Source organism: Peromyscus californicus, unplaced genomic scaffold, assembly GCF_007827085.1.
Source record: "Peromyscus californicus insignis strain IS unplaced genomic scaffold, ASM782708v3 Scaffold_12__1_contigs__length_115047231, whole genome shotgun sequence".
Lineage (NCBI taxonomy): Eukaryota > Metazoa > Chordata > Mammalia > Rodentia > Cricetidae > Peromyscus > Peromyscus californicus.
The window spans coordinates 114,554,386-114,581,952 of NW_026294413.1; the positions used below are offsets into that span (position 1 = coordinate 114,554,386).

General features: G+C 44.7%; 1 protein-coding gene across 1 annotated transcript; it reads left to right on the forward strand.

Moving 5' to 3' along the window:
* Positions 1 to 800: 800 nt before the first annotated feature.
* Positions 801 to 27,006, forward strand: Dnase1l3 (deoxyribonuclease 1 like 3). Its single transcript, XM_052734192.1, has 8 exons — positions 801 to 2,186; positions 8,700 to 8,788; positions 11,710 to 11,799; positions 12,686 to 12,798; positions 15,513 to 15,625; positions 18,690 to 18,847; positions 24,018 to 24,114; positions 24,378 to 27,006. The coding sequence occupies exons 1-8, from the start codon at positions 2,031 to 2,033 to the stop codon at positions 24,492 to 24,494; spliced, it is 933 nt and encodes a 310-aa protein (XP_052590152.1). The 5' UTR covers positions 801 to 2,030; the 3' UTR covers positions 24,495 to 27,006.
* Positions 27,007 to 27,567: the final 561 nt, after the last annotated feature.

Genomic DNA, 27,567 nt, shown 5'->3' on the forward strand with positions numbered 1-27,567 from the left:
TGAGGCCCTGGGTTTGACCTTCAAAAGTGCATAAATGGGGAGTGGTGGTTCTCAGGAGGTGGAGGCAGAAGGATCAGAAGTTCAAGGTTATTCTTGTCTACATAGGAAGTTTGAGGTCAGCCTGAGCTAGAGACCCTGTCTCAGAAAATGAGAAAGAATTTTGAAGGCATAGCACTTGGGTTTTCCCTTCATATGGTAATTTTATTCAAGTTCAAGCACAGCCTTGTGTTGAAGTTGTCATGTGGGATTGAAAGTCTGTTTCACCAGCTGGTACAAAGGTGCCTGCAAAAATATAGCTCTCATTGCAAAGGGAATATGAGAACCAAATATGAGTGACATGACCTAGAAGCACAGATTTGGGCTTCTCCAAACATTGTGTCCCAACGTGATAACAAGTTTTAGGATTTTTAAAACTAATTAACTAACTAACTAATTAATTAATGTGTATGAGTGTTTTGTCTGCATGGATATCTGTGCACCATGTGCATGTCTGGTGTCTGTGGAGGCCAGAAGAGGGTGTTAGATCCCCTGGAACTAGAGTTACAGACCATGGTGAGTAGCCATGTGGGTGCTGGGAATTGAAACTGATGGTCCTCTGGAAAATCATCCAGTGCTCTTAACTGCTGGGCCATCTCTCTAGCTCCCAGTTTTAGGATTTTTTTCTTTTTAGAAATTTTTAAGATTATTTATTTATTTTATGTATATGAGTGCTCTATCAGTATTTATTGCTTTTTTTTTTTCTAGAAGAGGGCACCAGATCCCACTATAGATAGTTGTGAACCACCATGTGGTTTCTGGGAATTGAACTCAGGACCTCTGGAAGAGTAGCCAGTGCTCTTAACGGCTGAGTCATCTCTCCAGCCCCATAGTATATTTTTATAGAAACAAAACAAAAGAAACATTGGTGGGAATACAGGGTAGGTGGTTTCAACAAATCGGGAGAATCCATGTTATTGGCCTAAGCTGCTATCTGATGACGTTCTTGGATTCTGGGTTAGTGGAGAGAGGGTTGTGCTTATGTATTCCAAAAGGATTTTACCTAGTTGTCACAAGAATGATAAGCCACGCACAGAAGCTGGCAATAAATGGCCTTTAAAGAGCACTAAAGATGGCTGCAAGATAACTTGACTCTTCAGACACAGCAGGTCTATTAGTCAATCAGCTTTATAGAATCTGTAACATGGGTGTGGCTTTTTTTCTGGGCACTTCGGTTTATACAGGTGAATTTTTTGAGAATTACACAATCTTAACTGGTGCTCCCTCCTCACCCCAAGCCCAAGGATGCTGGTGAACTGTGATGACTAAGCTGTGCACATTACAGGATTATGCCAAGCTGCTTACTCATTCCCAAACAGCAGCAGCAGCAGCCACTGGAAACACCTGTTTGGGTTGTGCGGCCATCCCTGCCATCATGGGGACTTTACTGCAGGGATCTTGTTTCTTTCTGCTGCCTCTGAGGGACTCAGCCTGTTCTTCATGGGATCTCTATCTTGCCTTCCTCAGATTTCAAGGTATCCTTTGCCTCATTTCATTCAAACTGAACCTGACCTTACACACCTATGGAGATGGCTAAAGAGCCATTGCACAGATGTGTCCTGAAGCAGTTATTCAGCAAATCTTTATTCCCCCAGCAGATGGCTCCTCCAGCCCAGTGGCCTCTGGGTTGACACTTCTAAGTTCATAAACTGTCAGAAAAAGGTCCATGGTAAGCTACCACAGGAGACATGTCCAGAGATCAGAACTGACCCCCCACTTACACCCCTACCCACTGAGATTATGACTGACTTGAAGGAGGCTGGTGCCTAAATTAAGCATGCTACTTTCCTTACAAAGACAATGAAAATAGGGGACTCTCTAAAGGCCAACGCATTGTCTTTATTTCCTTGGGGATTGAAACCCATGATCACGAGTTCCTTAGAGAAGTGAAAGTGGCCTGAACTGATCCAGTAATTCCTGTTATCAGCAGGCTTTATAAGTCAGTGAGCCGGGAGCTGTCTCTTCATCCAGACGGAAGTCCCTGGAGTGCAAAGATGTTCCCACACCCATCTTTCTTGAGTCTGGCCTCCTTGCTGCTCTTCTCCCTTGTCCTCCATGATGTCCTAGCCCTGAGGCTCTGCTCCTTCAATGTGAGATCCTTTGGAGAGAGCAAGAAAGAAAACCGCGATGCCATGGATGTCATTGTGAAGGTGAGTTGTGCTCATGTCCTGAATACCCCTATACCTTCCCTCCAGCTTCAGACTCAAGGGACTTGAAATCTGCCCTCTGGGTGAGGTAGGGACAGCAGTAACCACCATTGCAATAACCACCTCAGCTCGGGTGCTTTCTGTCATGTCTTCAGACTGGGTGGTTCTGTGTCTCCCACAGGGGTGTTACAAGGCTACTGAGCAGGTAAACATGACAGTTTTTCCAGAGTCTGGCTAGCAGTCAGTTCCAGGTATGGGCTGCTGTTCTGATGGTTTTAATTGAACATACCGAATGCCTGTGTCAGGCACTATAAATACATGATCTCATTTGCCAACCTTATGAGCAAGGACTATTTTTTCCCTTGTGGAGGAGATGAACTCAGAAGGGTGATGTGACACTGGGTAGCTCCAGGGAGGGGCATTGAGGGAACTGGTACAGCCTTGTCCACTTCATCTTTATAATCATTGACAAAACCTGCTTTCTCTCTTTTCTTCTCTTCCTCCTTCCCTCCCTAGCTCTCTTCTTTCATCCCTTCATTCCTCTCCCTCATTGATCTTCTCCCAACTCTCAATTCTGCACTTTCTCTGCTTGTGGATATTGCTGTTCTTGGGTAATATGACCAATGTCTGGGGAAGCTGCTTATATTTGTCTGGAGCCAGTTGACTCTCTGTCCAATGGGCTGATTTATTTTTGATACTTGGACTCTGGTGGGGTGCCTATTACTTAAAAACAAGCAAACAAACAAACAAACAAAAAACTAGCAGGATTAGTGATGTACTTCAGTTGGTAGAGTGCTTGCTTAACATTTGAAGTCCAGAGTTCCATTCTCAGCATTGCATGAACCAGGCATGGAGTTGGCCACCTGTAACTTTAGCACTAGGGATGTAAAGATAAGAGGATCAAAAGTTCAAGATCATCCTTGGCTATATAGCAAATTAAAGGTCAGCCTGGTATACATGAGACCCTATCTTAACACACATACACACACACACACACACACACACACCAACAAAAGAGGCCCCTGTGTGTGTGGTGAAAATGCCAGCAGCCCCAGGCTCAGACTCCATCTATCTATCACCTGAGGAGCTCAAGATCCCATCTCTTCCTGGTGCTCTTCACATAGAGTGAGCTCTCCCACTGAATGGCTGGTAAGGCTGGTGAGTGAAGCCAAGTGGAGCCAAGATGAGGCCCATGTTACACTACTGTTGGGCAGAAGGGTATAAGGAGGGGACTTGCTCGCTCTTGCCAAGATAGCCGTGGGCTCTAGGTGACTCTGTCTTTTAGATGATACTCAAGTACCTTTAGATGTTGTAGTTTTATATGCCAAGCCTGTGGGAATCCTGACACTATGGCTTAATGGAGAAATTTGACATGCAAGAAAACTATTTCCCAACTTCTTCACATGTGGCCCAGTAGAGCCTAGGGACCTAAGTGCCTATCTACATTCCTAACTTATTCATCCCTGGAAATGTTGCCACACTCTTGAGGGCTGTATTTTTTGTACTCTGATGATTCTGTTCCTCCATACAGCATCTCCCCTGAGCTGTGAGTCCCACCAAGTGTGACTAAAGCCTTTGTCAAGACTTTGTCCCATTTTCATAAAGCCATTCTGCAATCAGAAGCCAATCCCCTAGAAACTATCAGAGCTATCTCACAGAGCAGTGGTGGTTGACCCCAAAAACCTGGTGCTCAATCAGAATAGTGGATCAAAGAGAAAGATATATTTGCCACTAAAAGAATGCAAACAACCCAAGTAAGAAAACATCCAGTTTAGTGATGTAAATGTACCATGAGAAGGGTATTATGTAATACTACAAGTTGTGCTTTAGAAGACCATTACCATCATTTCTCATGAGGTCTATGCTGTTCAAACTCCCTATGTAGCCAAGGATGACCTTGAACTTCTGATTCCCCTGCCTCTACTTCCTGAATGCTGGGATTAAAGGCATGTGCTATCATACATGGTTTATGCAGTCCTGGAGACTGAGCATAGGGCTTTGTGAATGCTAGGCAAGAATTCTACCAACTGAGTCATGTCCCATCTGCTGATTTGATCTTCAGAGCTCTCATAGCCCCCTGTATAGTTGGTTACTCCAAGGTTCAGTGAGTGTTAGTTAGTAAGCTGACCGCCAAGGGAATATGAGCAATAGGCCATCGTATTACAGACCCCCTTCTTGGCCACTACACTCAATAGCCAAGAAGATTAGCATGCCAAAAGCTAAGGTCCCTCTCTTGTGTGACCCATTGGCATAGAGCAAGTGTAAGCCAGGGCTCAGATTCCCTTTCCTGAGAGCACAGCCAGATTTCCTGTTGACATCCCTCTTCCTTGTTTACCAAGAACTGCTGAGCCCTGAATCTCCAGCTGATACTGGTTTCCAGTTTCCTTGCTATCTCTGGGAAGTTTTTCTCAGACAAGAATCTGCAAGTTTGAATCCTCAAAAGGGCAGAGGCTGAGGGAAAAAACATGTTTCTTCCGGTTCCTGTTCCTTGGGAAGAGACTCCCAGGTGGCCCTTTCAGAACCAAGTTCTGGACCCTTTAAGCTTTCATTAGTGCCAAATTCCCACCTACTCACAAAAGGAAACCACAGTCTGTAGGGCAGGTATGCTATGCACTGTACTGCTAAAACCTCTGAGAGCAAGAGCCTAGGAAGGACTGAGCATGGCTAGTGTGGACAGAATCCAGATAAGGAGTGTCATTGGTGCTCTGAGGGAGAGGGAAGGGACAGTCTGGAGAGGTCTAGAAAGATCTTGGGTAGAGAGAGACTCACAAAACCCTCCCTGATACAGGAAACAACATAACATGATGGGGAAGACTTGGGTTCAATTCACTTCTCTACCAGTTATGTTCTTCACCACACGGGCTTACTCTCTGAGCTCCAGTTGTCCCATCTGTAGAATGGACACGATAACAAGGACGATTATGAGGTTGAACAGAATTCCACCTGTTAAGGACCCAGCACATAGCACTGCAGAAAACAATGATTATCATGAACTCTAGAGCCTGAGAAGGATGACAAGCTGCCCCCATCCACCATTCCATCCCCAGTGCCTTGGAGTGTCTGGCACAGGCTCTCCCTGCAAGTGTTACACGTCCAGAAGGAAAGATATCCAGACTGTTGGAAGTCAGGCTCTCCCTGCAAGTGTTATAGCTCCAGAAGGAAAGATAATCCAGACTGTTGGAAGTCAGGCTCTCCCTGCAAGTGTTACAGCACTGGATAAAAAGGTATCCTGACTTGTTGGGAAGTCAGGCTATACATGAAGCTGGGTTCCAATGGGGGATAATCTCCCCACAGGATGTGGCAATCATGTTCCTCTCTGAGAGAGCCATTACAGTTGAGCTCTGCTCGGCTCCCCAAGGGAGTTTCCCAGGAGAGGTATCAGTTGCTTCTTCTGCCCCCGCGCCCCCCAAGGGAGTTTCCCAGCAAAGATTCTGCTCCATGCTGGTGAAAGAAGGTCTTCACCCAAAACTCTTTCAAAACATATTTGGGAAGAAGGAATCTAGGAGAGTGGCCACCTCTGCCAGGATGAAAAGGGACAGCTGCCAACTAACCAGGGCTTACATTAGGACTTCTTGGGGGCAGACTTTTTCTAGGGAGAAGATTTTCAGGGAGGGAATTGGTCAGATTTTGATCGCCTTGAGCTTGGGCAAGCTCAGATTGGCTAGATTTCATGATCAGGGATTGGTTAGTTTTGGTCAAGGACAGATTTGGCAATGGTTTCAGAGCCAAAGTGTGTTTCTTTCATTGGCCCTTTTTAGCCTTTTGGCTCTAGTTTCAGGGCCAGGGTATATTTCTTTGACTAGTAATGGTTTCAGGGCCAGGATGTGTTTCTTTCACCGGCTCTGGTTTCAGGGCCAGGGTGGGTTTCTTTGGTTGGCCCTTTTACCCTACACCCCATTCAGACTTGATGGATGAACAAACTCTGTTCAGGAGGATGTAAAATGAGAAACACAGAAGACTCACCCAGGCCTGGCTTAGTGTCAGATAACTACAAATGATTGGAAAGGCAAACACAAGATGGGCAGGTGGCTTCCTTCATGCTCTACCTATGCTAGTGGAGGGCAGAGTGATGACAAAATGCTGACAACATTGTCGCTGATGTGGTCTGACTAGTGTAGAAAAGTGGGAGAGACATCTAGCTTACATAGTCGGGATTGACCCTTGCTCTTCCCAGCTACCTATGAAAACCTGCGAAGTTACTCCAGCACTCAAAGCATTGGCTTTCTCAGTGATAAAGAAGGACAAGTCTAGGGAGATGTTTAAAGTAAGATGTTGGCTGACCAAGCAAGGGACTGACTTTGATTCCCCCATGTGAAAAGGCCAAGTGTAATGGTACACACTTGTCATCCCAGTGCTGAGGAGGCAGAGACTGGGATTGCTGGGGCTTATTGTTCAGCCAGTCTGGCCTAATTTTCAAGGCAGGTCCCAATGAGAAACTTGTCTCAAAAAACAAAAACAACAAACGATCAAACAAACAAACAAAAAACAAGATTGAAGGCTCCTGAGGTTGACCTCTGGTCTTCACATGTCCTCACATATATAAGTATATCCACACCCACAAACATATGTGCCCATCTCCCTACACACACACACACACACACACACACACACACACACACACACACACACACACACAAAGAATGCTGACTATGTGGTAATATTAAGTACAAATGTGAAAGTCCTGGTCTAGTGTAGTAGGTACTCAACCACTGGGCCTTAGAAATAGTGATCTACTTCTGACCACCTACATAACTGGCATTGCCCTAAACTCTCACACCATCTTATTACCATTGTAAAGGATCAAAATGGGAAAATTGAAACAAAGAGTGTGTACATTTGTTTGTCTTTGTGTTTTGAGACAGGGTATCACTATGGAGTCCAGGCTGGCCTTGAACTCACACAAATCTGCCTGCCTTTGCCTCTCCATGCTGGGCTTAAATGTGTATACCTTACACCCACTGAATGTGTGCATTTTAAAGTCACTTCTAGAAAGGTCTGGTAGTTTCCAGTGACTAACCAGCAGGCTGGCTTGAGCCACAGCACAAGGTCTGTGTGGTCAATGCTGTGGGTTTCACCTAGAATCCAGGCTTCCTGACCAGTCAGTCCTCAGTCCCCAGCTCCTTAAAGGCTGGTCCTGGGGAACCTGGACTCCACCCTGCAGCAACAGAACTGGAGATTCTATGGAAATAGAGGCCAGTGGCACTCTATGATGTTAATGCTGTGTTTGAGAACAAAACTAACCTTGGAGATGCTTCATCCTCAATGGACACATCCTATGGTACTGAGTCACCAGCATCCCATTATTCAGAGCCACATGGTCATCAAGGGGTGTGAGCTCTTTCTGCTCCCCAATTTCAGCTTACCCTGACAAAGTGTCTCTTGTATTTTTTTCTCCTATTGATTTATTTCTAACCTTTCAGGGACTAAATGCTATCTCTTCCCAGGAGCCTTCCCTGATCTTCTGACAGAAGCAATTAATTATTCCCCAACACGTCCAGCATGTCCATGGCTTGTGACTTTCACTTAGCACAAACTCTACTTTCCCTCCATTAAACCTTCTTCTTCAGTTAGACTCAGAGACTCTGAGTGACTGTATTTTAATGACTGAACATAGTAAAACCTGAAGAACTTGAGCTGGGATCCTGGCTTCCCCACCTGTACTGACTGTGTGACTTTTGGATAATTGCTAAACTACTCTGAGTTTAGTTACCATCTAGATTTAAGGGGTCAGCCATCATATCCCTCTCTTAGGGTTGTTGTGAAGTAGGTTAGTAAATGTTAGCTCTTATGGTTATTATCACTGTAATTATGCCTCCTGATATCTCTAACACTCAGCCTAATACCTTTACTCATTAAAGGGTTAACAGGTATTTATTGCTTTCACCACTACAATAATCACTCAAGCAAACCCAAGCTGTAGGATGTGTGGGAGCGTCATGGTTAGGACTCTGGTTGGTTGCTTATGTTCAGATGCCAATGTGGTACTACTTTGTAGCTGCATGGCTGGCTAATACGCTTGACATTGTCTGATCTTCAGTCTCCTCATCCTTAAGATGGACATACAAGCTGGGTATGGTGGTGCACACCTTTAATTCCAGCACTCTGGAGACAGAGGCAGGCAGATCTCTGAGTTCCAGGCCTGTCAGGGCTATATAGTGAGACCCTGCCTCAAATAAAAAAAATTAATTTAAAAAATTTAAATGGACAGAAAATAAATTAAAGAACAACAGCAACCAAACCACTGGGCACATGATGCACCCCTGAAATCCTAGTTACTTAGGACTGAGTCAGGAGGATTATTTCAGCCCTAGAGTTTGGGGCCAGCCTAAGTGATGAGTCCCCATCTCAAAACAACAGCAAACATCAACAAAGGACTACTCTCAGGAAGTCCTTTTATTCAGGAAGAGATTTAGTTCTGTTAGCAAGCATCTGACTGTGGAGCCCAGCAAGTGCCTGATGAAAGGTTTTGTGATTTACAGTAAACAGCCTCAAGTCCTGGAAATTCTCTCTTTGCAGATCATCAAACGCTGTGACCTTATACTCCTGATGGAAATCAAGGACAGCAGCAACAACATCTGCCCCATGCTGATGGAAAAGCTGAATGGGTAAATAGGGAGAGGGATGGGGCCCAGAGAACTTAAGTCACGTGCAAGGGCACCCAACAAATTACAGGGCAGTAGAAACCAGCTGATTATTACTTGAACCACCAGGTCACGTGGCCAGGGCCCAGTGGGCTCCTACTGTGAATGTAAACTTGACTGGTTTTAATATGACAGAGTGAAAAGAGCAAAAAGGCAAAGGATTGGGACAGGAAAGAGAAAGGAGTAATGAGCTAATGTAAAGAAGGAACAGAGAGGACAGGAGAAGCCTTCAGGAAAGTCACAATGAGCCCCAGGTTGTAATATTATACAGCTAAATATGTCAGCCTGGAAAGATGGCTACAATGTATCAGCAACAATGAGTTTGGGTCACCATGTTACTTTTCATATGAATACTGGGAGAGAGGTTGTCTGGATCATCACAGGAGAAATGTGGGAGGGTGAGCTAAGGATTGTTAACAGTTACTTCTGGGAGATAAGATTAAAAAGCCAATGTGGAGCTAGGTCAGTTAAAGAATAGGAAACCTTTTTTGTTTCAGTACTTCTATATAATTTGAGTGTTTTACCACCAGAACAAGTTGATTTTATAGTTTGAAAACTAATGGAAACAAAAAGCAGTATCTGAGAACCAAAGCACCCCCATTTCAAGGAAGCCCCTTATCCCAGCTTGAAACAGGCCTGAGTTTCAAAATTCTCAGAGCTGCTGACATAGGTCCCAGGACAAAGTCAGGATGTTTGAAGAGCCATCTGGTAGCAACTGTTTAACCACAGAATGCCCCAATGCCAGAGGTAGTCTATAAAGTTTGACAAACAACTGGTTAAAACTACAAAGTAAGATAACAAGGAAATTCTGGAAAGCCCCTAAAACTTGAGCCAATCAGAATTGTACCCGTACTAGCACCCCTAAATGATGCAACCTTTTGGTTTTTGCCTTTAAAACCTGAGCTTGCAAAAGGGCGGGGACCTCCTCTAGTCTCCCCTGTGTCGAGGTGCTCAGCTGAGGTCCCTGCCGCAGCTTGAACTGCTCCAATAAACCTTGCTTTTGCATTTTGATGAGTTTGTGTCTCTGGTGGTCTCTTTGGGGGTCTTGCGCCCAGGGCACAACAGTATCTTCCAATAGTTTTAAATGACACTGGCTAATACTCATGATTTATATTCCTTCTGAATGATCAGCAAGCTACCATATTCATCAGCTTTCCATTGCCGTGATAAAATACCTGAGAGAAACATCTAAAAAGAGGAAAGGTTGCATTTGCTCACTGTTTTGGGGGTTTCAGGTCATGGTCAGTTGGCCTGCTCCTTTGGGGTCTGTGTCAAGGCAGTACATCATGGGAGGAGGCATGCTCATCACACTTACCTTTGGACCTGGGCCCTATCTCAGCCCCTTCAGTCTTCAAGCAAGTTTTCAGGAGTGTAAAGGGCCAAGGGAGAAGTAGACTCCAGCCTTCTCCCCACAGCCAGTCTGGGGCCAGTCTGGAGATGATGGGTCTCAATGCCCTCACCCACAACCTACCTAGACTGGGCTGAGAACAAAAAACAAAAAAGCCCCACCCCCACTGCTCTCTCAGTTAGATGAACTTACTGCCACACACATGCTAAGACCGTGCTGTATATGTGCGTTAATTTTGCAGCCTCAAGCACACCTTTGTCCTCTGTAAAACAGGCAAGGATCTGAGTCACTTCATACTGAAGTTCTAAAGCAATATGCCACCTCAAGACTCAGCAAGCTAGAGTTAGCAGAGGGCCAGCCTTCCAACTGAACACCTAGCAAGGTCTGTCACTCTCACTCCTAGGCTCCCACGGTTGGGTCTGGCTTAGCACACACATTGGAAACCCCAGAAATTTCTGTAGAATTTAAGTTGGCCCCTAAGTCAGCCCCTCTGTCTTTCCCACTGACCACAAGACAGACAAGTATTAATCAGGCCCCAGTCCTTTTAGAGGCAGATGAAAGGAAAGAGTGCAGGGCTAGCTAGAGTAGGTTATTGGCAGACTTGACACATTCCTAGAGAGGGCCAGGTTTCCCTGACCAGGGATAATCTGCTGCCCTCCTCCTCCCCACATCATGAAGCTCTACACCCCAGGAATAAATAGTTAATTGTTTGAAATCAGCCCCAGAACATTTGAGCCTGTCCCCAGCGCGTGCATGTACAACAACATGCATGTAGAGGTCAAAGAACAATTTGCAGGTATCAGATCTCTCTTTCCTCTCTTTGGGTGCTGGAGACTAAACTCAAACTGTTAGGTTTGGCCAGGAGCACTTTTACCTGTTAGGCCATATTGAAGATTAAAACCAGGAATTTCTGATTCTGCCTAGGTCATCTCTGGTCTCTGTGATTCCCACAGAAGCAGGTTGAAGCTTGTGGGGTCTGAAGTGGAAAAGTCTGGCTTTAAATCCTAGCCTTGTGTTTATCAAATCACACAGTAGGTGGTGGTGCATGCCTTTAATCCCAGCACTCTAGAGGCAGAGGCAGGCAGATTTCTGTGAGTTCAAGGCCAGTCTGGTCTACAGAGCGAGTTCCAGGACAGCCAGGGCTACACAGAGAAACCCTGTCTTGGGGCTGGAGAGATAGTTCAGTGGTTAAAAGCATTGACTGCTCTTCAGGAACCTGAGTTCAATTCCTAGCAATTGTCTGTAATTCCAGCTCCAGGGAACTTATAAAGAAAGGAAGGAAGTAAGGAAGGAAGGGAGGGAGGAAGGAAGGAAGGAAGGAAGGAAGGAAGGAAGGAAGGAAGGAAGGAAGGAAGGATGAGCAAGTGAGCAGCTGTGGTACTGTATGCTAGCACTGGGCACGTGGAGGCAGGGGTGGGGCAGCTGTGGTACTACATGCTACTACTGGGGATGTTGAGGTAGGGGTGGGGATTGGGGTGGGGGCAGATGCAGCAGAGGCATGTTTATTTTTCACAACACACTAAAATTTGTTTTCTAGAAATTCACGGAGAAGCACAACATACAACTATGTGATTAGTTCTCGACTTGGAAGAAACACATACAAAGAACAGTATGCCTTCCTCTACAAGTGAGTTTGATCTGTCTGAATTGAACCCAAATATGTGTATTGTATTTTCCTTAAAAATAGATTCTGGGCCTGGCATGGCAGAATATACCTTTAATAACAGTACTTGGAAGGCAGAGGCAGGCAGATTTCTGTGAGTCGTTGACCAGCCTGGTCTACATAGTTCCAGGCTAGTGAGAGTTACAAATTGAGACCCTGTCTCAAATAAAAAAAAAACATTTGATTCTTGTCTCTAAGCAGTTATCATCCCCAGTCAGAGTCTTTGCTGTCAAACTCATGTCCTGGGGATGTATCTCAGTCAGCGGAGTGCTTGCCTGCCTAGCATGTGCAAAGCCTGATTCACTCCCTGGCACTGAGGCAGCACAGGCCTTTCATCCCACCTGGAAGGTGAAGGTAAAAGGACCTGGACTTCAAGCACCATGGCAAGTTCAAAGTCAGCCTGATCTACATCAGGTGAGACCCTGTCTCAAACAAGTCATCTGAAACTGCCACAAAAAAACGATTCAATCATTAACTAGAAAAACACAGCAGCTTTGTGACAACTAATGACTGGCTAGGGCAAGCAGTTCTTTATCCTTCTGGGAAGTCCTGGCCCAGCTCATCTGAGCACAGAACAGATGAATCCCACTGGTCTCCTCCTGTCAATCTGTTTAAAGTCTGAACAATCACCATATGTGCCCCCATACAGCAAGTATAACTCAGACCCTCAACTCATTGACAAGAGCTGATTCTGCCTGTTCTTAGAGGAAACCCCCCTCCAGAGCTTGAGCCTGCTCTGGAAGTCACAACTAAAGGACTCAGTGAGAGGAAATCCTTCTCTCTCTCTCTCTCTCTCTCTCTCTCTCTCTCTCTCTCTCTCTCTCTCTCTCTCTCTCTCTCTCTCTCCTAGAGAAAAGCTGGTATCTGTGAAGGCAAGATACCTCTACCATGACTATCAGGACGGAGACATCGACGTATTTTCCAGGGAGCCCTTTGTGGTTTGGTTCCAGGCGCCCTTCACTGGTAAGACCAGGACCCTGTATTAGTTACTCTTGAGGTTGCTATTACCAAATACCTGGCCCAAACATCTCAGAGAAGGAGAGATTTATTTACGTTTTAAAGGGTTCAGGTCACAGCTGGGGCTTTGTGGATTCCGAGGCTGTGATGAGGCAGAATGTCATATCAGTGTCATGGGGCTTCTTCACTTCATGGTGGACAGGTGTGAGAAAGGCACTGGGGCCTAGGGATAACCTCCAAAGTCACTCCCCAGTGATCCACTTCCTCCAGCAAAGCCCCATGTCTTAAAGTTTTCACAGCCTCCCAAAATACTGCTACCGGTTAGGGACCAGGCATTCAACACATGAACCTATGAAGGACGTTTTATATTTAAACCATAATAGCCCTTCTCCTGATGATCTCTCCAACAGTCCATGAAAGGGCACAGCCCTGAGCATGTGTGAGCCATGCTCTCAGAGTCACACCTTGTCTTATGGGATGTCTGACGTGAGAGTTAATACTTGAGAAAAAAAGTTGGTCTGATGGTACCAGGCTTGCTTTTCAGAATGCCAAGATGTAGGACCTCCTAACCTGGATACCACTCTCAGGTTCATTGATAACTCTACCCTTTACGGATTGTCAGGAGGGATAAAAGCTAAACCAAGTGCACTTTGACCCCCAACAACACAGCTACTAGTCCATGATTAATATCCACTTTCCTGTTATTCTTCCATACACTGCAGTGTAACAGGGACTAGGATTATCCCCTACTCAGATTTGAGGAAACTGAGGTTTTAAAGGCATTTTTGCTTGCTCAAGTCCAGCTATTAAAGTAGACAAGGCAGAGTTGTAAGTCAAGCCACCAACCCACAAACCCATATTCCCAATCACCACTGAACTCAACGGAATGTCAAAAATTCACCAGACATGGTGGCACATACATGTGATTTCAGCACTCAGGCAGAGTGAGAAGGATCAGCAGTTCAAGGTCAGCCTAAGCTATATTGTGAAACTCTGTCTAAAAATACCAAGGGCCCAAAGTATAGTTTGGTGAAAGAGCCTTTGGTATAAGGTTCTGGATTCAATCTGCTGCACTGAAAGAAAAAAAATAAAAGAATCAAGAATTAAAATTTGTTTTAAGTTGCAGCATGTCAAGTTAATGCTTTTCACTACCTACTATGTTCCCTGCTGAGGACCCAAGACTGAGGCCTGTCCTGGGTGATCCCAGCAAGGGTTATAGAGGAAAGAAGAAAAGCAAGGAAGGTAGAATTGGGCATTGGTCAATAGTCTTTGTCATGATGTCATGTGTAGTTTTGTTACTGGCTCCAGGTCCCCTAGAGGACACTGTTGCTGCCTGAGGTTATAGCCTAGGTTTCTGTCAGGGCTTGGTCTGCCTACAAGGTTCACTGTTTCTAGAATGCCAAAAGTATCTCTCTGTCTTAAGTCTTGGGGAGGATGAGAGACTTGCCAACCTGTTGCCTCCTTAAATGGCAAATATGTCAGCAAAGAATCTGACCCAGAGTTTAAGGCAGCAGAGGAAACAGATACCAAAAAAAAAAAAAATGCAGAGACGCCCAGTGTTCATCCTGCCTTTAGCCATGCCTTGGACATCTACAGTCCCAGAAGATGGCTGTAAACAAAAGCAGCCACTAAGGCCCTGTAACCTTTGTTCATTTGCTGTAGGTTATGTTTTCATTTTTGAGGCATTCTCTTGTAGCTGGGGCGGGCCTCAAATGCCTGATTCCTCCATCTCAGCTACCCAAGTTTAGGATTACATATATATGCCACCCCACCCATATAAAAAAGTAATAAAAAAGATTTATTACTTTTAGAAAGAATAGCATAGCCATAAAACATGAACAATTTTTAGTGCTCCAAATAAACCGAGAAAAATGAAGATTTGAAAAAGAAAGAGTAGATGAGGTTCCCAGAACCCATATAGTAAAAGGAGAAAACCAACTCTGCAAGGTATTTTGTGTCACACACACACACACACACAAACACACACACACACACACACACACACACACACACACACACACACACACACACTTAAAAAAGAAAGGAAAGGAAGGAGAGAGAAGAAGAAAGAGAGAACCCATGGTGCCAGGAGGGATCATCTTCACCAGCTTCCTTTTAGCTGGAAAGAGCACAGGTCGGAGAAAATAATCTTTCTTGTCCTGAAAACAAGTGGCCTGTGACTCTAAGAGCATTGAAATCTCAGCCCCTGGCTGGACCCTTTGTCTCCAGCTTCCATCATGCCCTCACAATGCAGCAATGTCTCTTAGAAGGGCCTTCTTCAGGCAATGTTAGTTGCTGTGGATATTGCTCTGTATAAATAAAATGCTGATTGGCCAGTGGCCAGGCAGGAAGTATAGGTGGGACAAGCAGAGAAGAGAATTCTGGGAATAGGAAGGCTGAGTCAGGAGACGCTGCCAGCCACCGCCATGAGTACCAACTCGTAAAATACCGGTAAGCCACAAGCCATGTGGCAACTTATAGATTAATAGAAATGGGTTCATCTAAGATATAAGAACAGTTAGCAAGAAGCCTGCCATGACCATACACTTTATAAGTAATATAAGTCTCTGTGTGTTTACTTGGTTGGGTCTGAGCAGCTGCAGGACTGGCGGGTGAGAGAGATTTGTCCTGACTGTGGGCCAGACAGGACCAGGAAAACTCTAGCTACAGTTAGTGGCCCTTAATGGGAATCGTGCCATCTCCTATTTGTTATTCCTCAGCTGTCAAAGACTTTGTGGTTGTCCCCTTGCATACAACTCCTGAGAGTTCTGTTAAAGAGATGGATGAGTTGGTTGATGTCTACATGGATGTGAAACGTCGATGGAAAGTGGAGGTGAGGACCTTTGTGCTTGTCCCATTCCCATCAAGCAGCACCCAATCATTTGAGTATGAGGGTGAGGGAACAGAATACATACAAGCCACTACTCATGCACAGCCTTATTTTAGGCTTTTCCTCAGCCCTGAACATCCTTGCTAACGCTGCCTGGGCCTGTCCCTGTGGGTCTTAGGAATTCATGCTCTGCTGCATTTTTAATGGATGCCAGTATTATTAACTGTTTGGTACTAAGGCCTAGGTACTGAGACTGCACATGAACAAGTGAATTTAATCATCCAACAAGGGCCTGGGGAGATGGTTCATTTGTTAAAGTGCTTGCCCTGAAAGCATTTGGACCCGAGTTCAATTCCCAGAAACCATAAAATGAAACAATACACATTGACACACAAAGACACAGACAGACAGACAGACACACACACACACACACACACACACACAGAGAGAGAGAGAGAGAGAGAGAGAGAGAGAGAGAGAGAGAGAGAGAGAGAGAGAGAGAGAGAGAGAGAGTTGGACATACTGGTGCAAATTTACAATCCCAGTGCTGAAGACAGGCAGGCAAATTTCTGGGACTCAATGGCTAGCTAGTTTAGCCTGCTTGGCAAGTTCCAGGCCAGTGAGAGACCCAACCACAAAAAGAGAAAGCAGCAGTACCTAAGGACAGCACCCAAGGTTGTACTCTGGCCTCTACAAGCACACACATGTGTACTGCACTGTGCACACACTAAGTAATCCCACAAGCACACACACGTGTACCTGCACAGTGTACACCAACCACACAAGGTCTTTAATCAGTCCCAGTTTACAACTGAGAACAGTGAGGTCCAGCAGGTCAGGAGTGTTTCAGAGGCAAGTGGCAAGATCATGAAAGGAGAAGCAATTATGGCGTTCACTCCTCAAGACAGTCATCACCTCTCATTTGGAAGATAGGGATGCTGCCACCTGTGGCTCTGAGGGTTTGAGGAAGCACCTGGCAAATGTGGAAGTGCTCAGAGGGCTCTCCTACTAAATTCCTGTTTTTTCCTTTCGGAATGTGATGCTGAGAGCCCCTCTTTCTCCTCAGTTCCCCCATTCAAGGTGCAAAATGAGTAAGTATGGACACAGCTGGTCAGAATTGGCCATCGAGAAGGTCAGGGTTGCATTTCACTGCTTATTTCTAAGTTCCAAGACAAATGATGAAATCCACACATTTAGCAAGAATATATTGAGCATCTGGGGAAGAAACTTTGGATGGAGGGCAGACTGAGGTTTGGCCCTGGGCTATATTGCTTAAGCCTCCCGATTGTGTGGCCTAGAACAGCCGTTTGATCCCCCTTACCTGTTTCTGCTATGGTTAATGGTGCTTTCAAGTCATGCGAACTGAGCTTGGTAAATCACTTCATGCTGGTTGGGGCACATAGGTTAGGGATGGCATCCTTAATCTCAAGGGAAACTCTGATTGCAGAGATAAAAATGAAATATTCTCAAGAAAAACTCTCAGGTCAGCAATCATCCCAAACAATAGCACAAGGAAGTAAGATATTTCCTCTGTATTGTGGAATGTTAAAATTCTCTTGCCACAGCCTGTGGGGGATGGTGCACTTCCAAACCTTGGTGGTATAGGGTAGAGAAAGGCAAGTCACTCTACGGCCTGCCTCCTTTAGGAATTTCCCCCTCTAAGGATTGCATTTTTATAGGAATTAGTTTCTGACCTCAGTACATACAATAGGACACAGAAAGATACCAAAGCAGCCATCACCACACTACTGGAGTTAATTTTGCCTCTTGGGAACTGAGATGGTTATTCCTTCACATTTGTTGCAGTATTTATGTGAGGGAATATCTTAGCTGGATTCCAGTGTTCTTGCCTACCTGTGCACAACAGATTTCAGAGATAGGGTGACTAAGAACAGGATGGCATTGTGGGGTGAACATCTTCTCTCCCACTTCTTGTTCTCACTGCCAGATCCTTGTCAAAAACTCTGACTCACTTGTAACCTGTTTTCTCCTCTCTTAAAAAGGAAATAAAGATGAAAGCTCTGTGAATTCACTAGTGACATAGCAGTGCACCAGAGCCAGGTGCATGAAGCAGCTCTGGGCTCTTTCTCACTGCTCTGGAGGCTGTAGAGCCAAGGCCAGTGTATGGGAGCTGGGTCGTTGGCTTGTAGATGCTCATCTTCTTCTGGTGTCTCTGCATTGTCTTTCCTCTGTGTCTTTCTGTGTTCTAATCCCCATTTCACTTGTTTAAATTCATTTATTTATTATTGTCATGATGAGGATCAAAGCCAGGACCTCTTAGTTGCACGCACACTACCATTGAGCAAGTCCCCAGTCCTGCGCCTGCATAAGGGGTCACCCACCTGACCTCATTTTTACCTTAATTATATTTTTAAAGTCTCATTCTCCAACTGGATGTGGTAGTGCACAGAGATCAAGAGGCGAATACAAGAGAATCAGGGGTCCAAGGCCATTCTGGGCTACATAGCCAGTTTGAGGCCAGCCTAGGTTACATGAGACTCTGTACATAGTCACATTCTAGTGTGTTGGGGCCAGGAGTTAACATTGGAATGGATGGGTCAGTGACATGGTTCAGGATGTAAAAGAATTTGCTATGCAAGCCTGATGTCCCAAGTTATGTCCCTGAAATCTACAGTAGAAGGACAGAAGAGAACCAACACCTGTAAGTTGTCCTCTAACCTACAAACACACACACACACACACACACACACACAAATAATAATAATAATAATAAATGTAAAAGAAACAAATAAAATATATTGGGAGGGGTCCAGCCCAGGTCATGAAAGACCTCTTTGTAGCTGAGTGGTGGTGGCTCATGCCTTCAATTTCAGCACTTGGGAGGCAGATTTCTGAGTTCGAGGCCAGCCTGATCTACAGAGCAAGGTCTAGGACAGCTAGGGCTACACAGAGAAACTGTGTCTTGAAAACCCAATGAAACAAAACAAACAAACAAACAACCCTCTTTTTTCACTGGGCATAGAAGGTGGGGTCCTTGCCGGTGGTTGAGAATGAAGGCGTATATTCCAGTGCTTGCCAGGTGATGGTTCTAAAATATGCCTTTCAGAGTTTCATCTTCATGGGTGACTTCAACGCTGGCTGCAGCTATGTCCCAAAGAAGGCCTGGAAGAACATCCGTTTGAGGATGGACCCCCACTTCGTTTGGCTGATTGGGGATCAAGAGGACACCACAGTCAAGAAGAGCACCAACTGTGCCTATGACAGGTAGAAGCCTCTGCAGAGGCTGCTGGCTCCTTTGGTACCATTGTACCCTTCAGCTGGAGAGTCAGTTCCATTTCAGGATTGTTACTAAAATTTCTTCCCTGGGAGAGATAAGCAATACCTCCACCCAGGTTCCAATAATAAACTAAGGTAGGCCGGGCAGTGCTGGTGCATGCCTTTAATCCCAGTATGCGGAAGGCAGAGGCAGGCGGATCTCTGTGAGTTCGAGGCCAGCCTTGTCTACAGAGATAGTTACAGGACAGCCAAGACTATTACAAAGAAAAACTCTGTCTCAAGAAAAACAAAAACAAACAAAAAACAAGAAATAGTACCTCAGTTGTGGAGATATAATGAGGATTAAATGAAATAAGACATATAAAACTTTTTTTTTTTTTCCCCCAGAGACAGGGTTTCTCTGTGTAGTTTTGGTGCCTGTCCTGAATCTCACTCTGTAGACCAGTCTGTCCTCGAACTCACAGAGATCCCCTTGGCTCTGCCCTCCTGAGTGCTTTGATAAAAGGCATGCGCCACTGCCGCCCAGCCCACATATAAAACTTTTAACAGAATGCCTGGCACATGACAAGTGCTAAGTACATTTGTACTTTCTTAGATGACACCTAGAACATCCAGGTGGGAATGGCCACAGATAATTCCTGTGCTGTCACCAATTTTATCCCAAACATATACTACAGTTGGTCACACCGCCACCATCACTGGCCCCTCAGTGTTACCAAGGTCTTGCTGTTATAAACACTGCTGAAATGGACGCCTTCATGTATATCTGGAGCAAATGTTTATGATCCTCAGGTGCTGTTTGATAAGCCAAAGTAAAGGGAGGTGGCTCAGCAGGTAAAGGCACTTGCCACACAAGCATGGTGAATTGAGTTTGATTCCCAGAACACATACATGTAAAGGTGGGAAGGAGAGATCCAGCTTCACAAAGCTGTCCTCTATCTCACATGTTTGTAGTATCCCCACCCTGGCCTTCACAGCTGCCATGTCTCTGTCCCCACACCTGGCCAACACAGCAGCTGTCCCTTATCAGCCAGTAAATAAATAACTTTAAACTTTAAAATGAGAGTATTTCATGCAACAATATTTACACTTTGATTTGATTTTTTTTTTTGTTTTTGTTTTTGTTGTTGTTGTTGAGACAGACTTTCTCTGTGTAACAGCCCTGGCTGTCTGGGAACTTGCTCTGTAGACCAGGCTCACCTTGAACTCACACAGATCTTCTTGCCCTTGCCTCCTGAGTGCTAGGATTACAGGCATGCACCACACCACTACCCAGCTTTTGATTTTATTTTTAATTTTAAGACAGAGTCTTGTTATATAGCCCAGGTTGGCTTCAGAATCATTATTCAGCACAGGATGATCTTGAACTCTTGGTCTTCCTTTCTCAGCCTCCTGAATGCTGGGATTACAGGCATTAACTACCACTTTTTGAATACTTTTTAAACTATTGTTATACATAAATGCAGATACATGTGTTTAAATAATGACAATCATTGTACACTTAAACTTACCCTGGGTTTTTTTCTTTTCTTTTTTAATTTATTTATTTTTATTTTATGTGCATTGGTGTTTTGCCTGCATGTGTGTCTGTGAGAGGGTATCAGATCTTGGAATTCCAGACAGTTGTTAGCTGCCATGTCGGTGCTGGGAATTGAACCTGGGTCCTCTGGAAGAGCAGTCAGTGCTCTTAACTGCTGAGCCATCCTCCAGCCCCATGCCTGGGAGTTTTTTCAAGCACTGTCAGCTTTGTTCTCTCAGTCAGGAGGGAAATGTGGGTGCCCTAAGTGTGTGACCGTCAGGGACCATCCACAGCAGAAACCACGGAGACGCTGAGAAACCTCAGTGGTTTCCCACGGTGCCTGCTGTTCCCATCCCTCAGCCTGCTGAGGAGGGAGCTCGAAAAGGCCATGGGCCTGGTGTGCCCACTTTTCAGTCAGGCCTTGCGGGGTCTGGCTTTTATACCCATCTCCTGGTTGCCTTTGTTCCTCTTGGGGCTTCTGAGCCTGCAGTTTCCTTTTTAGCTGTTATTAAGTTCCAACCCTCAAAAGTGGAAGTCCAGGGTGAGAAGTTACAGCCTCCCAAGCACCCAAGTCTCTCTTCCCGTTCTCAAATGACTTCAGCCAAACTGGGCAGATGGCACTCAACCATGCCAGCTGTGGGGCCTCCAGGAGGTCAAACCCAGAAACTAAACCACCACTCAGAACTGGAAAAGCTCAGGGCAGAGCCATGGGAGGGCAGTTTGCCTCACTTTCCTCCAATCTCCTCTTGTTAAAATGAGGAGTTAGGAAGGTGTCCAAGGTAGGTTAGCACCTATCTGAGATTTTTGCCAAAAAGAATCAGGACTAAGTGAAAAAGGGATGAGAGGAGAGCAACATTCTCATACTGCAAACCATGGCTGTATGGTATGGCCCATATGTGAAGTGTGTTCTTGTACCACCTGCGTCTGCCATGCTGGGGCTATAGCCGTGATCACAGGGCTACTCCAGGGACTGATTCTGCTTTGAAACTGTAGGTGCCATCCTCTAGGGAAGCTCCTGGTTTTCTTTTCTGTTGCTGTGATAAACACTGTAACCAAAACGAATTTGTGGAGGAAAGGCTTTTTGTTGTTTTGTTTTGTTTTAACTGTTACATTCGCACGTGTGTGTGTGTGTGTGTGTGTGTGTGTGTGTGTGTGTGTGTGTGTGTGTGTTGGTGAATGCAATTGAGAATGCAGATGCATGCACCAGGAGATCAGAGATACATGTCTGTCTTATTGCCTTGAGATAGGGTTTCTTATTGAATTTGTTTTGTTTTCTTTAGCTTAGCTTACTGGTTATAGTCTATTATCAAGGAAAACCAAGATAGGAACTTAAAGAAGAAACTGAAACAGAGACCATGAAGGAATGCTGCTGACTAGATGGATCACTCTAGCTACTCAGCTACTTTTCTTTTCTTTCCATTTATTTATTTTCTTTTATTGAAAATAGATTTTTTTCATACAATATATTCTGATTATGGTTTCCCCTCCCCCAACTCCTCCCAGTTCCTCCTCTCCTCCCCTCTTGTTCCCAAAAAGCAAACAGTCTTCTAAGGAACAATAATAAAATATAATAAGGTAAAACAAAAACAAACAAATTGGAGTAGGTCAAAACAATCAAACAAGGGAAAGAGCCAAAGAAAAAGCACAAGAAATGTACATAGATGCAGGGATGCATATGTTCAAATTCACAGGAATACCATAAAAACCCCAAACCATCTATCCACAACTATCTATTCTATTTTCCTTTCCTAGGGGCATCCATCTGTCCCTTCCTCCAGTCTCTTACTCTCTACCTAACCTCTGTGGTTATACAGATTGTAGTTTGATTATCAGTGACTTAACAGCTAACATCCACAAATAAGTGAATACATAATGTGTTTGTCTTTCTGGGTCTAAGTTACCCCATTTAGACTGATTTTTTTCTATCCATTTACCTGCAAATTTCTTTTCCTTCCTTCCTTCCTTCCTTCCTTCCTTCCTTCCTTCCTTCCTTCCTTCCTTCCTATCTTTCTTTTGCAGATAGGGTTCCTCTATGTATCCTTGGCTGTCCTGGAACTCACTCTGTAGACCAGGCTGGCCTCTAACTCACAGTGATTCACCTGCCTCTGCCTCCCAAGTGCTGGAATTAAAGGTATGCGCCACCACCACCCATCAGCAAACTTCATTTTTAATATTCCATTGTGTAAATGTACTACATTTCCTTTATCCATTCAACCACTAATGGACATCTAGATTATTCCAATTTCTGGCTATTATGAATAGAGCAGCAATGAATATGGTTGATGGATGAATTGCCCTTTGAGTATATGCTCAAAAGTGAAATAGCTGGAACTTGAGGTTCATCTTTCTGATGAACTGCCACACTGATTTACATAGTGGCTATACAAATTTGCACTCCCACCAGCAATGGAGGAGTGTTTCCCTTACTCCACATCCTTGCCAGCATGAGCTGTCACTTGTTTTATGGACCTTAGCCATTCTGACAGGTGTAAGATGTAATCTCAAAGTAGTTTTGATTTGCATTTCCCTGATGGCTAAGGATGCTGAACATTTCTTTAAATGTTTCTCAGTCATTTGTTTCCTCTTTTGAGAATTCTCTGCTTAAATATGTACTCCACTTTTTAATTTGGTTATTTGTTTTCTCGATGTCCACATTTTGAGTGCTTTATACATTTTGGATTAGCTCTTTATTGGATATATAGTTGGTAGGCAGCTCCTTTGTCTGAATGATGGTGTCTTTTGCCTTGAAGAAGCTTCTCAGTTTCATGAGGTCCCATTTATTAATTGATGATCTTAGTGCCTGTGCTAATGTTGTTCTGTTCAGAAAGTCTTTCTCTGTGCCAATGAGTTTAAGTTTATTCCCCATTTTCTCTTCTATCAGAGTCAGTGTACTTAATTTTACATTGAGGTCTTTGATCCATTTGGAGATGGATTTTGTGCAGGGTGATAAGTATGGATCTATTGACATTTTTCTACCTGCACACATCCAATTTGCCCAGCACCATTTGTTGAAGATGCTGCCAGTTTTTTTTTTCTAGTGTTTATTTCTGGCTTCTCTATAAAAAAAATCAGGTACCCATGGATATGTGGACTTATTTGTGGGTCTTCATCTCTATTTTATTGATCAGCATGTCTGTTTTGGTGCCAATACCATGCTGGTTTTATATCTATAGCTCTGTAGAACAATTTGATAGCAGGGATGGTGATACTTCTCACAGTTCTTTAATCATTCATGAGTGTTTTATCAACTGTTTTTGATAAACAAAACTGAACTACTGAACTACTAAAGCTCAGACCCATCTGCCTAGGGATGGTACCATCCACAGTGGCCTAGATCTTCCTACATCAATTAACAATTAAAAAAAAATGCTCCCACAGACATGCCCACAGGCCAGCCTGATGGAGGAAATTCCTTAAGTGAGGCTCCCTCTTCCTAGATAGTTCTAGGTTGGTGACAAGTTTACAAAACCTAATCAGTACAGGTAGCAAGCTAAACTTAGTTGTAGACACGGAGCATCCACTACACAAAAGGGACAGGCTGCTCAATCAATTTCAGTGTCAAACCCAGACCTCCCTTTTATCTCAGAAGTCCATAGCTTGGACTAATTAATGCATCTATCTTCCTTGTCCTCACTCCAGGATTGTGCTTCGAGGACAAGAGATAGTCAACTCAGTGGTTCCCCATTCAAATGGCACCTTTGACTTCCAGAAAGCTTATGAGTTGTCAGAAGAGGAGGTAAGATTACCACCACATCTTTCTGACCCATCAGCCTGGAAATGTGGGAGGGCTGCTCTTGAGTCTTAAGATTTACAATTCTGTGATTTGAAGACCAGTCAAAATTTCCCAGGAGCAGGACCAAGAGCAACACTCATCAGTTCCATCTGAGGACCTCAGCCTTTCATCTTCCCTCTCTACTACTGAATTTGGTCATTGCTAAAGCCACAGTTTGTCCCAGGCATCCTCTAACCCCCAAATCTACTTCTATTTTCCACTTACAGGCCCTGGATGTCAGTGACCACTTTCCAGTTGAGTTTAAGCTACAATCTTCAAGGGCCTTCACCAACAACAGAAAATCTGTTGCTCTAAAGAAGAGAAAAAGAGGCAATCGTTCCTAGGTACCACGGTGCCATTATTTTAAAAGCCACTCCTTGCTTCCAAATAAAATTGCTCTCATGGGTCTAAACTAACTGCATGCTCAGGAATTAAGAATGGCAGAGCTGCTTTCATTGTTCACTTGAGTTCATTCCATCTAGAGCCAAGAGGGAGAAGAGTCTGTGACCCAACATCATCATTGTGACCTGCCACTAGTTAGGAAGCAGGACAAATGTCAGCTGTCAGTCCTATCTGCCAATGCTCAAAAGGGACTCCTGTTTCCCAGATATGAGCAGAAATGCCAAGACTCAAATCAAGGCTCATGATGTAGGCAATCAGACTCCACTTCATCCTCCCAGGGTCAGACAATTGTAACATCTATCAGGGATGGAGAATGAGGGCCACTCCCACAGTGCTTACTGTCTCTATTGCTCTAAGTCAACCAGTCTAAGTACTTCCAGTGTCATCCCTTCTATTTCAAGAACACATTGGACCCCTATGCACAGCCCAACTATACGCATAACCCACCCCTACCCACAAGCCTAGCCCTAACCACAGCAAAACCCTACCTACAGCAAACCCCTACTCACAGCACACCCTTACCCAAAACCACAACCCACCCCTACCCATAGACCACCCCTACCCATAGACCACCCCTACCCATAGACTACCCCTACCCACAGCCATGCCCATAAGCCATCGCATGTCCTGAATTCAGTCTTTGGACACCAAGAAAGTTTCCGTTATCTGACAGCCAGCCTCACTTTGCATTGCATGCTCCAATAGGTTCTTCCCTTTCTTTTTTCCCCTTTCTCCCTTTCCTCTTCCTCCTTCTCCCAACTCCCCAAAGAGGCTCTACCTTGCATTCCCTGTCCTCTCCCAAGTGTCCTCTGTCTCACATCTCATGCTTCCCTTGCAATATTTGCCACACTGTATTGACAAACCAGGTGACAACCAGGGCCAGCTCTGGAACTCACTGAAAGTCCTGTTGACTGACTTGGACTTGAGGCTTTGTTGTCTTCTTGCCACTCTGGAATCCAGCAATGTGGCACCATGTCACTTGTATTCAGGGTGCCCACTTTTGTTCATTTTGCTTTGTTTTGCAGGATATTCTTTCTTTACTCTTGTACACGAATGTACCAGGAGCAGGGAAAATTAGTGGCACTTCTGGCCCTACTCCTGGTTTCTTGTCCCAGAAGCAACCTTTCCACACAGCTTCTGTGGTCTTCCTAAAGGTGTCCATGCATAAATTGTAAGGATTTAGTCTTTAATTACGTCATCAGCCTTCGCCGGCTTCCCAGCCTAAAAAGCGGGTGGTCCTTCTGTGGGCTCTCTGTCCCCTTTCCTTTCCGCTCCTTCCACCCCGTCGGTCCCCCCCCCCACCATCTCTCTCTCTCTCTTTCTGTCTCTCTCTCCCCCCCAATAAAGCTCTAAAAAGGTAACCATGGCTATGATTCTTTTAATCAGCATGCTCCTCCGCCAGCATGGCCACCACAGGCGGCGACCAGCCACGAGGGGCAGCGCCGCAGCATAACCAACATAAATGAGTACCATGTGTAATTTTAAGAAATATAAAGTGTATCACACTGTAAATATGGGTCTGTGAGCTGCTTTTTTTTCCTTAATATACTGGTGACAGTGTGACTTTGATGTAAGAAAAAAAGACAATGAGTTTTTGTTTTAGTTAGCTCCATCATCCCAACAGCATCATGGGCTGGGGAACCAAATCTTTTCTACATGAGACTTTGGGAGCCACTCCAGTTCCAAATGGTGGCAGTCTAATATCTAGAATTATGTATCATCTTGCTAAGGGAATAAAATCAAAAGGGCCCTGTTTAAGTTGGGAAAGACATCTTCCCCAAATGTCCACCTACCTCTGAGATTTTGTTGAGATTTCTATTGTCCAATTTATCTCTGAGACTTTAGGGGGAGATGATAAGGTTGTTGAGACGTTGGCACTCTTCTGAGGCAGAGTTCATGTACCCAGAGACCCTTCAGTGCCCAAATGGTGTGAGACCAAAATGAGCCATCTTAGAAATAAGACCAAAATGCTTTCACCCTAAAATTAAAGCCTAAGATTTCTTCTTTTGGGAATAGGCCATTAGTTACTGAAACCAGTCAGTTCAGATTCCAGAAACCTGGAAGTGTAAAAGTACAGAGTCACAAGGTAGTCATGAGGTAATGCCTGCTGGACTATGGAATGTCCTCTCCCTGGTTTCCAAGGTAACTGACCATAAAAATGCCCCCCCCCCCCCCAGGGCAGCCAATGAGAAATGGTGGCGGGCAATCACTCCCTTAGAAGTAAGATTAAGCCATGATTTCTAGAAGCCCCTAGAAGCGAGTCAATCAGAATTGTATCTGTACTAGCACCCCTAAATGATGTAACCTTGTGATTTTTTCCCTTTAAAAGCTGAACTTGCAGACAGGCGGGCACTTCCTCCAGCCTCCACTGCGTTGGATGTATTGGACAAAGTCCCTGTCTAGGCTTGTATTACTTTTGGATATCCAGAATTAAACCTTGCTTTTGCATTCCGGTATGCTCGTCTTTGGTGGTCTCTCTGGGGGTCATGATCTGGGCACAACATTGGCAAAGTAAGATATTCACATGTGAGCCTGTTCTGGAGAGAAGAGTGTTCCTTTACCTCAAAGCACCAAAATTTTCCTGGTTGGTGTGGCAAGGACTATTGAATTCCCAGGGTGCGGGTATTGTGCTACATCCAGCGTGGGATATCTGAGGGAAAAATATCTACGTACACTATGCTCTTATATCTGTTAACTTTATTCCTCTAAGACAAAATTCTATCAACACAGCTATAGCTCCATCAGGCATTCAGGATGAGAATAAATATAGGTACACCAAGCTCTTTATCCATCTACTTTATTTCTCCAGGATGAAATCCTGTCTACATAGCTTCAGTTCCGTCCAGTTCCCTAGCTCATAGTCCTGCTAATGACTAAACTCCTATGCTTCCAGCCTCATCTTTGTCCTCTGTGTCCTTATTCTCTATTTCCACTACTCTCTACTCCTGGCACTCAGAAAACTCTACCCAAGACCCTCTAGGGAACCTCTGTCTTCCTCTCTTTTCCCTCACCATG